An 11,462-nucleotide genomic window follows, 5' to 3' on the forward strand; every position below is an offset into this window, starting at 1 on the left:
GGTGGAATAAAGTCCTCTTTATCCACATATTCTCTTTCTTTTTGTTGTGTTGTCTCTTTTCCTTGACTTTCTGTTTGCGGAACTTCCGGTGACTCTTGCAAAACTTACGTTTCGGTTTGTCACTAGGAATACTCAGCAAGACTTCTCTGTCCTTTAACAACAATCTTATCTTTTCTAACTCTGATTCAAGGACTATGGCATCGTCTCATCAGAATCCTTCCCATCAGAGGATTCTAAGCATCTATCCTCATCTCCTTCGTCAGAGCTGAGCTGTACTCAAGAGGGGATACTTCCTCTATAGATACCATATCTCCTAGCAATAATGATTTGTTTGCTTCATACCTAAGGGCTTCTTGAGGTTCCTCTGCATAGATTGGTCTTAGCATTCTTACGGGAATAATGTCATACCCATCTGGATCACAGAACTGTGTTTGCCTTGGTAATGCACAAGTGTCTATGGTAGCTACAACATGGTTCCATTCTAAGGGATCTATCAAGTTCTCAGGAAAAGGTATAGGGATATACGCCTCATCCGTCTCACACTTCTGTCTATGGTAACATTTCCACGTTGCAAGTCTCGACAAGATGCTCCACAGATCCATAGATCAGCTCTTCCTTCAGACATAGTTGCTCCCGATGCTTATGAAGAAGCGGAATCAAACTCATCCACAGGAGAGTGCGTCACATCTCGATAAGCATGGTTTTTCACATTCACCCTCGTGGTTACATTCTCATGTCTGAGGTACAAGTAATTGTAACCCCAGTCTTGAATCATTTTGAATTGGCACATGAATGGCCTTCCTAGGATCACTTTGTAATTTGTGTTCTTGCCAAAGTCTACAATAGCAAAGGTATGTCCGTACTCAATGCCACATGACTCGACTCTAACGTTCTCAAGCAATCCTATGGGACTCTCTAGATTTTCGTCTGCCAATTGCAAACTCATCCTTGTACTTCTAATTGCAGGTTTTCCCCACATTTCCCATATAGTTTTTGTTGCTATACTCACCCCTGCTCCGCTATCTAGAATAGCTATAGATTCAATCTTGTTGATCTCCACAGGAAGCGTAGTATTTCCTTCATCGTCCTCACAATGCTTGCCAACTTTGTTCACAGGAACCGGAATTGTTTGCTTAAGCATTATCTTAGAAGCCTTTGCCTTCAGCAACTCCTTAACCTAGATGTTCTGGCTCCACAAACCTTGCTCAATTAATTGTGTAGCCACTTCTCCCCACAATCTTGGCCTAAGCTTTAAGAAATCTGCGAGTGGAATGGTACACGTAACTGGTGCCGACATTAAAGCTTGCAAACTCCCTATGTCTTGTTCCTGATGAGGTTGTCGTGTCATTGATGGTACTCGCATGATTTGGCTATGTGCCTCGTATAGTCCTAAATATGAGGGCAGTGTCTTGCATGTGAGCTTGTTGCTCCGAGTTGAGACAACAGTCTGAGCATCATCTGGTAGAGATAAAGCATCTAATTCTTGAACCCTTTGATTCGAGAATTCTACTATAGATAACGGTGGTGACATGTCAAAAGATGCTAGATCCTCAACTTGTTTTTGCACCGCTTCCCACATCTCCCTTGCTACTGCTTCCTCTATTTCAGGAATTTCATCTCCAAAATCCGCGGTAGTCAATGGTTTTGACTCGTCTGCATTGGTATGAGGTAAATCATCTCCTTCAGGCATTTCTGGGAAATGTAGAGATACTTCACTTCCCTTTTCCATGCTTGGCGTGGCTTCTGGTATCGTCTCTAAGTTAGGCTTCAGAGAAGCAGGTCCTCTTGTGTACATAGGTGGTGGGCCGTCTATTAGAGTCTGAGTATCCCTAATCAACTGCTTATGGATAGCCAAGTTGATTGTCTCTTCACGAGGGTTGGGATATTCTTGCAGCTTCTTAGGCAACTCGGTCAGAGCTGTGATCCTACTATTATACGCTTGAAGCGCTGCATCTAAAGGCTCATACACCTTGTCCACAAGGACTGATCCTCCTGAGCTTTCCTCAGACTCGGATGTTCTTCCCTTTTGCTCATTTTGAGTTTTCTCTCCGATTTGTTTCATTTTCAACATTCCTTCTAGCTCTTTTGGGATAGAGTTTCCTCCATCAAAGCTCTTCTGCTCCTTCGACTTCTTACTCCCCTTGAGCACTGCGTGGTTTACGTCGAGTTGATTTCTTTCTCTCTTTTCCATCTTTGGATAGAACCTTAATCTCAAAGGGTTTCTCAACAACCTCTTTGACATTCTTTTGCGCTTGGGCTCTAGTCACTACTCTTAGCGACACTAGTTCGTTCTCCTCGTCAGATGTCGTGGGTGATGGAATCACTTCAACATAGTTGAGGGGTGCTTTAGCTTTTTGTGCTGCCGGATCCGCAGGCTTCAACAAGCAATCCTCAGATGTCGTGGGTGATGGAATCACTTCAACATAGTTGAGGGGTGCTTTAGCTTTTTGTGCTACCGGATCCGTAGGCTTCAACAAGCAATCCTTTGGTAGATGGTCAATGCTACACCCTTGGCAAAACCTCTCTATAGGTGGAAACGTAGATATTGTGCCTATGTTAGCTAAGAGGGGTCGTTTCTTGTTTGGACATTCTCTCGCCCAATGTGGTCCACCACATTCGTAGCATGGTCCTGTTTGTTGCGTGGGGTATAGTCTCTTTGTAGGACATGGTCCTGGATAACCTTGAGTCTTGGTTGGCTGAGATCCTATAAGCATCAAAGAGCTTGGGTCTCCATTAAAGTCATGAACTAGGCTTGGTCCGGTTGGGTTCTCAAAGTAGGGTTCGACAAGAGGATGCTCCATTTCGATGTAGCATGGTTGAGAGCTAACCATCACCATTCCTAATTCAGGATTCTCATATTCCACATATCTAAAGGAAGCTGTGCCAGGTGGAGGAGGTTGAGCTCCTAGCACCGGCCATGCTTGCTCTTGAGCAACTAAGGTTCTCTCATGCTTCACAACTTGCTGTCTAGGTGTAGAGTTGGCTGCTTGTTCCCTTTGTATCCTTGCAATGTGATTGCAGTCCGAAGTCACATGTGTGTAGTTCCATTTACAAAGCTAGCAGCACTTCTTTGTTGGTTGATTGCCAACCAATGGTGAGAAGGTTGGGCACTGCTCGGTTTTATGGCTACCTCCACATCCTCCACAGACATAGGGGCCTGTAGGTACAGTATGCATGTATGATGGTTGGGGTCGGTAGGAAGGTCTGTAGTATTGCCCCATCTTTTTCAATACTATCTCGACAATCTGATCTGGATTAACTAGTGGCACACTAGAGTCAGAGCCCTTCCCAGAGCTACATTTATCGTCCGGATGACTATCTTGGTTTCCCATGCCAGTCATGTCAAAGTTGTCATTGTAATCCATGGTATCCATGCAACACTCATTGAAGATGCATCTCCCTTGCTACTGCTTCCTCTATTTCAGGAATTTCATCTCCAAAATCTGCGGTAGTCAATGGTTTTGACTCGTCTGCATTGGTATGAGGTAAATCATCTCCTTCAGGCATTTCTGGAAAATGTAGAGATACAACTTCACCTCCCTTTTCCATGCTTGGCGTGGCTTCTGGTATCGTCTCTAAGTTAGGCTTCAGAGAAGTAGGTCCTCTTGTGTACATAGGTGGTGGGCCGTCTATTAGAGTCTGAGTATCCCTAATCAACTGCTTATGGATAGCCAAGTTGATTGTCTCTTCACGAGGGTTGGGATATTCTTGTAGCTTCTTAGGCAGCTCGGTCAGAGCTGTGATCCTAATATTATACGCTTGAAGCGCTGCATCTAAAGGCTCATACACCTTGTCCACAAGGATTGATCCTCCTGAGCTTTCCTCAGACTCGGATGCTCTTCCCTTTTGCTCATTTTGAGTTTTCTCTCCGATTTGTTTCGTTTTCAACATTCCTTCTAGCTCTTTTGGGATAGAGTTTCCTCCATCAGAGCTCTTCTGCTCCTTCGACTTCTTACTCCCCTTGCTGCGTGGTTTACGTCGAGTTGATTTCTTTCTCTCTTTTCCATCTTTGGATAGAACCTTAATCTCAAAGGGTTTCTCAACAACCTCTTTGACATTCTTTTGCGCTTGGGCTCTAGTCACTACTCTTAGCGACACTAGTTCGTTCTCCTCCTCAGATGTCATGGGTGATGGAATCACTTCAACATAGTTGAGGGGTGCTTTAGCTTTTTGTGCTGCCGGATCCGCAGGCTTCAACAAGCAATCCTCAGATGTCGTGGGTGATGGAATCACTTTAACATAGTTGAGGGGTGCTTTAGCTTTTTGTGCTGCCGGATCCGCAGGCTTCAACAAGAAATCCTTTGGTAGATGGTCAATGCTACACCCTTGGCAAAACCTCTCTATAGGTGGAAACGTAGATGTTGTGCCTATGTTAGCTAAGAGGGGTCGTTTCTTGTTTGGACATTCTCTCGCCCAATGTGGTCCACCACATTCGTAGCATGGTCCTGTTTGTTGCATGGGGTATAGCCTCTTTGTAGGACATGGTCCTGGATAACCTTGAGTCTTGGTTGGCTGAGATCCTATAAGCATCAAAGAGCTTGGGTCTCCATTAAAGTCATGAACTAGGCTTGGTCTGGTTGGGTTCTCAAAGTAGGGTTCGACAAGAGGATGCTCCATTTCGATGTAGCATGGTTGAGAGCTAACCATCACCATTCCTAATTCAGGATTCTCATATTCCACATATCTAAAGGAAGCTGTGCCAGGTGGAGGAGGTTGAGCTCCTAGCACCGGCCGTGCTTGCTCTTGAGCAACTAAGGTTCTCTCATGGTTCACAACTTGCTGTCTAGGTGCAGAGTTGGCTGCTTGTTCCCTTTGTATCCTTGCAATGTGATTGCAGTCCGAAGTCACATGTGTGTAGTTCCATTTACAAAGCTGGCAGCACTTCTTTGTTGGTTGATTGCCAACCAATGGTGAGAAGGTTGGGCACTGCTCGGTTTTATGGCTACCTCCACATCCTCCACAGACATAGGGGCCTGTAGGTACAGTATGCATGTATGATGGTTGGGGTCGGTAGGAAGGTCTGTAGTATTGCCCCATCTTTTTCAATACTATCTCGGCAATCTGATCTGGATTAACTAGTGGCACACTAGAGTCAGAGCCCTTCCCAGAGCTACGTTTATCGTCTGGATGACTATCTTGGTTTCCCATGCCAGTCATGTCAAAGTTGTCATTGTAATCCATGGCATCCATGCAACACTCATTCAAGATGACATGCTTCTTTGTGTACAAGTGAGCGTGAAGCATCTTGTTTCGTAAGCCTTCCGGGAAGATAGAAATTAATCTTCCTTGGCTTGGCTTCCCATCTTCAGGGCATCGATTGATGTACTGCTTTAGCCTATTTATGCAATCTCGCACCGATTCTTGATCTTTTTGCTTAAAGGCGTAAATTTGAGCTACCGCATTGTGCTTAATTTCCATTTTTGAAAACGCAGCTATAAAGCTTTTTTCCATCCCATCGAAAGATCGCTTTGCCTCAGGCTCTAAAGTCTGAAACCATGATAAAGACTTACTCTCTAGCGTCAAGCCAAATCCTTCGATTTGTGTATGCATATCCGTGATTTGCTCCGCATGTATAGCTTGCTTAAAAGCTGTTATATGGTCATATGGGTCACCAGATCCGTCATACTTCTTGACAAGCTTTTGCAGTGCAGATGGTCTCACTTTTCTAGAATATTCATCGTCATGTCTCCTATATGAGTCTCGGCCTCTAAATCTAGGCTCTTCAAATGTCAGTTCACTTGGTCTATGGGATTCTCTTGGAGGTACATATCCACTTGCTCGTGGTCTTTCTTCTCCCCTAGATTCTCTAATAGCCCCGGGTCTCCTCGTAGGATCAATCATTGAAAGACTGGTCCTTTAGCAGTTGTTCGTATGGAAGGTGTTGGTCGAGCCACACTTGGGGTTCTAGCCCATGGTGGTGCTAGTGTTTCTCCTCGAAAGGCAGATTCATCTGGACGTGCCGTGTCTAAGGTAGACACCTCAGTAAAAAGGGGCCTTCCTTTTCATGTCATTTCCCTAACCTCTGGCCATTCAAGGGTTCTAAAGTCGTTCCCCCATCTATCATGAACACGCTTAGTGAAACCTTCTAGATGCTCTACAGTTATTGTATGCGTGACTGGAAGCTCTAAGCTCGAGTGCTTAGTGGTTGCATAGTAGGTTTCTACCACATCCCTATACACCTCTTTAATTGGGTCATCCTGATAGATTTTAACTACTGGAATTTCTTTTACTATGTCCCATGGGTTTTTCTTGGTCTCTTTTTCTTTTCCCATTCTTTCTCTATGCTCCCAATTCCTGTCGGAAAACAATTCTTCAAGTAAAGAAATGGGCGTACCAGGTCTGCGCGATGATCTTGGCACATTTGGGTCCGATGGAAGCTCCTTCTTCTGCTTTGCTTGTGCGCTAGGTTGAAGTACACCCAAAGCATCCACTTGTTCAGGATTTTTGGTGACTCGTAGCGTACTCCATTTCTACCCATGTACATATCATGGAGACTTTTTTCTAATGAAATGCATGGGATAATTAGAGGGGTAAATTGAGGGGACTGAGGAAAAGAGACAACAAAGAGGTAGGTGGAGTGAACTTCTAAACCATCTTCATAAAAAAAAGACAGATTGGGAAGCTGTCAAAAAATGAGATTTTTTCGTATATGAAATGTCAGGAAGAGCTAAAGGGAGAGGATGAGAATTGTTCAAGGCAAGGAGACAATAGGCAGAAATGGTAACTGTTTAGCAATAAGAGGAATCTTTGTAGGTATCTATTTAAGTTACTTGAAGGGAAGGGCACTAAGGAGGTGATGGGGAGAATTCTGGATGAGAATGGCCAAGAGATGGAGGGTATAGACTCCCCATCACCAAGGAGGTGATGGGGAGAATTCTGGATGAGAATGGCCAAGAGATGGAGGGTATAGAATTGATTGCTGAAAAGTGGGTGAACTTTTTAAGAGCTACTCCTAGCATGAAAGAGGACTGGTCTACCAAAAGCTTTAAAGCTGAGAGTAAGTTGCTTGAATTAATAAGTAATAGCATAGACACTGACAAAGCTAGATGGCTAGAAAGAGATATTGGAGTGGATGAATGCTGGGACACCTTAAACAAATTGGGAAAGGAAAAGTCACCTGGATGGGATGGGTTGTCTATAGAATTTTTCATAGCTTTCAGGCCTTCTCTAAAGGATCTAGTTGGGAGAGTATGTAGAGATGCTTTTAGAATAGGGAACTTGGATAAAGATCTTAAGGAGGGGCTGATAACGCTCATTCCTAAGCAAGCAACCTGTGAAAGGATTAATCATTGGAGACCCATGACTCTAGTCACTATCATCTATAAGATCTTGGCTAAGGTAATTGCTATGAGGATTACCCCTGTGTTGCAGAGGATTGTCTCTAAAAGACAATATGGATTTATAAAAGACAAATCTATATATGATAACATATATGCTGCAATGTTGGGCAGAGATTTGGCTCAGAGGACTAATCAGAAATGCATCCTTATGTAGCTGGACTTAGAGAAAGCCTATGACAACAGAATACATTGGGCCTTTGTAGCTAGGGTTATGGAAAAACTTGGCTTTGGCATGAGGATGGAAACTTGCATCTATACCCTTACATTTGGAGCTCATTCTAAAATTCTTTTGAATGGCATAATTGTTGATGTAGATGTGACCAACAAACAACTTACAGACTAGGCCTTGGACAGGTTTAATTTGAAATTGAAGAAATGGGAAGGAATCAGAGTTTCTTTCCATGATAGAGCGACCTTATGCAATGCAGTACTAAATTTCTTACATTATGTTTTTGTGCCCTGTGCTAGACTTTGGCAAAGGACATTGCAGAGGATAATAAACCCATAAGACAATTCTTATGGAGAAATGGTAATTCTAATAAGAAGACTTTAGCCTGGTGGCTTGGGACAGATTGTCTGTTCCCAAAGAGGAGGGCGGGTTTGGCATTCTACATTTGCCCTCTCACACTAAGGCAAGGATGGCACTGTTGCTCCCTAACTGTCTGCATTAGGAGAAAGTGTGGACATAAATGTTGAGAGAATTAGTTGAAAATGCTGGGGTATATTATGAAGGTTAATGGCATGATCTGGAGGACTGGAAAGATAAGATATTCTCTTATGCTCCTCTGAAGGTTACAAGCTCTTCTCTAGCCAAAAGGCTGTGTACCAACTGGAAACAGATATTGGAGTTAATGCTCTGGGATGGCTGTGCTGCTAGAGTCACAGGGAATTCTTTACAAGGCTTGGGTATTTGGTGGTCACATAAGTTTAGCCCTCCCCTAGCTCTGGAGGATCCTAAAACGGCTAAAAGCTTGAACAACAAAGGTCTCAAGAGTTTGTCTGACTACTGGGCTCCTACTGGGATAGGGCCTTACTGGGATGGAAGGACCTTGGTCAAATAGTTGAGGAGTTTGATCTAAATTCCAGGGAGGGACGTTTGGTTAGAGTAGTGCTGGATGAGGTCCAGAAAAGCTGGTATTCTACTGCTTTTGATGAGTCCTGTTGGCTAAACGACTGGGTATGGTATAATGGGGCTAAATTGGATAAAGGGACTACTAAAGACTTGTATAGGGATTTAAGAAGGACTGAGGAGAATGTGATGTATTGTAATAGGATTTGGAGAACAAGTTTGGGGCCCAACACTTGGAGGAAAAGATGGAAAATGATCTAGAAACTGGAAATTTCTACTAAAGATCAAATCTTTCTTTGAGGGTTTGTATGGGTGCCCTTCCTCTGGGGAGTAAACTGGTGTAAAGGAACTTCACTAATGGGTGTTGCCCTAGATGCAAAACAGCTTTGGAAGATGAAAAACATGCCTTTTAGGATTGCCCTACTATCAGAAGCACTTGGACTAGAGTTAGTAGATTGGTATTATAACTGTATTGGTGTGCAGGCTTACTGGGGGGACTAGGTATTAGCGAGATGGAAAAACAATGAGGAGATTGTGGATGATATTTTTAACATAATTAGATTCTATTGTTTGTGGGAAATATGGAATACCAAAAATTGTGTCTTATTTTAGAAAACAGGTGATACAAGGTTGGATACTACCGGTTTGATGTATAAATGTGTACATATGTGTTGGTTTATACTTTTAGTCAATAAACTGAATAAAGAAGGGATGCTACAGATTATTCATGTTTTGCACGCTGCCATGTCTTGACACTACTTGGAAGAGGATCCCTTCAAGCATACTAGGCTGAGCCTATCCTTGTTGATGTGTATTCAGGTCATCTCTGTGCAGAAGCCAAGGTGCAGAGACCAGTCACGTTTGGGTCCAAGGACCAGAAGATGGTATAGGAAAGTGAAACAAATCAAATATACTTATGTAGCCTTCATTGAAAATCCAACACGTGCAAGACCTGTGGTCAAAGTATGGTCAAGGAAGGGGGATGTTTTTGAGAAAGGGGATGTTTTTGAGGATCAGTCATCCAAAGGATGTATTACTGAGGCTCTGATGGAAGCATGCATTCAGCTGGGGTTTTTGACTTCCTTGGAAAACTCTTCTTTTTGTATTTGAAGATGAGAGATGGGATATGATTTGTAACATGTTGAATGGGGTTTGAGGGTTGTCAAGTTGTTATTTGAGATGTAACTGCCTTTTGGTATATTAATACATATCTATATTGGTTTAAAAAGAAGGAATTATAATATATATCGGTCGAGTACAAGGGTAGCTATGGCAGGGGGAGGGTCAGCGTTCAACTTTTGGGATTTGAAAGGCAAAAGGAATGGGAGAGAAGAAGAGTAGGTGATTCCATGGTCTTCTAGAACTTGGTACCTAGAGTACGCCTGAATAATAAAAGTAGTAATCGTATCGACCACAAAGACCCCCCCCCCCCCAAAAAAAAAAAGAAAAAGAAAAAGTAATCGTATCGATCCCGAATCCCGATAGCATTGTGCAGGCGCTGCTGAAAGTCTTAAATCGAAGTGGCGTGCCCTGCGGGTTTTTCTTCTTGTAATTGGACGCTCATGGGTGCCGTGGCGGAAAGGAATGGGGTCCACGAGGACTTTTGTGGATATCACAAATGGAATGGAGTTGCAACTCTTGCAGTATAAAAGCAGGTGGGCTGGATCCCCGTGTAACTCTCTATCTCTCTCTCTTTCTTGTTTAATTTGAGCTAATAATTGTTAATAATTATTAGCAATATTCCTGCACAGCAGTTAGTTAACTCTCCCGGCAATGGCGATCGAGGTGTTCAGCGACAAGGTGGAGTGCAAGGTGTCGGCCAAGAGGCTGTGGCGCGGGGCCTTCGAGGACGCCCATAACTGCCTGCCCAAGGCTCTGCCGCAGGTGATCGCGGGCGTGGAGTACGCGGGCAGCGGCTTCCAGCCGGGCTCGCTGAGAACCATCCACTTCCACAAGAGTATGCATGCAGGCTGGTCGATGAATGAATTGATTTATTTAAATAAGCAGCTTCGCGCTAGCTGCATAATGAATTGAATCATTGTAAATTAGATAATACTGATGACAGTTTTCATGGCTCCTCGCAGGCCACGCTGAGCACATTGCGCGAGAGAAGCACCCGGAGCACGTGGTGCTGCACATCAAGGAGAGGCTGGAGGAGGTGGACCACCAGGCCCTCAAGCTGAAGGTGGAGGTGGTGGAAGGGGGCTTCCTGGGCGTCCTGGTGAAGCACTACAAGTACACCGTGAAGGTGAAGGAAGGGGCGCACCCCGGCACATGCGTGGTGCACTGGTCCTTCGAATATGAGGCCCTGTCCGAGAAGCACCAGCCCCACGTCCCTGCGGCGCTTAAGGAGGTGGTGCCCCTCAGCTTCACTGGAGTGGAAGCATACCTGCTCGCCCACGGCGACTTATACACGGAGTGAATCTTGGAGCTGGCCCCCCTCTCTCTACCTAGGCAAATGGTTGTTTAAATACGAAGGCTTCTCATGAGGTCGGCTGCTCTTGAGCAAACGATTGAGCGAACGGGAGGGACTACCATCTTGGTTTTTTGGGCGCTGCCGTTTTTGTATTTCTTCATCGAGGGGGAAACTTTTTATTAGTAATAAAGAGGTTTATATACATATGTGTGTGTGCGTTTTTTTTTCAAAGCTTGGATATGTACATGCTCGGCGAGAGTGTTGCCTTTGTATGTATGCTCCTTGCTTTAATTACCATCCTACGTGGCAATATGGGGTGTTTACATTAACAATGCATTGCATTAGCTACACTACGCTCGCTCGCATGTCACTCTTCCCCACTTGATCAGAGGGCTATAGCTCTACCCACAACATTGGGAGGATAATGTTGCATTGCGTAGATTTTCGGGGACGTAGAGTCATGCACAACATTAGATAGACGAAACTTTTTCTTTTTCTATTTTCCGGCTCACCTCTTGGAGTGATGTTTTGGGGTCCTACATGTATGAATCATCTCCATACACTACACACAAACCTCCATGCATTTCTCCACATATTAATGCATCCAAACAAATGCGAACTTTGAATGAAATAAATC

At 44.1% G+C, this 11,462-nt stretch overlaps 1 protein-coding gene across 1 annotated transcript; it reads left to right on the forward strand.

Moving 5' to 3' along the window:
- The first annotated feature begins 10,090 nt into the window (after positions 1 to 10,090).
- On the forward strand, positions 10,091 to 11,029 carry LOC147624955 (major pollen allergen Bet v 1-D/H-like). The gene is made up of 2 exons (XM_086818899.1): positions 10,091 to 10,366; positions 10,494 to 11,029. Exons 1-2 carry the CDS (start codon positions 10,183 to 10,185, stop codon positions 10,829 to 10,831), a joined length of 522 nt encoding a protein of 173 aa, XP_086675025.1. The 5' UTR covers positions 10,091 to 10,182; the 3' UTR covers positions 10,832 to 11,029.
- The last annotated feature ends 433 nt before the right edge of the window (positions 11,030 to 11,462 follow it).

Source organism: Cibotium barometz, chromosome 24, assembly GCF_041138505.1.
Source record: "Cibotium barometz isolate CiBa-2024 chromosome 24, ASM4113850v1, whole genome shotgun sequence".
NCBI classification, from domain to species: domain Eukaryota; kingdom Viridiplantae; phylum Streptophyta; class Polypodiopsida; order Cyatheales; family Cibotiaceae; genus Cibotium; species Cibotium barometz.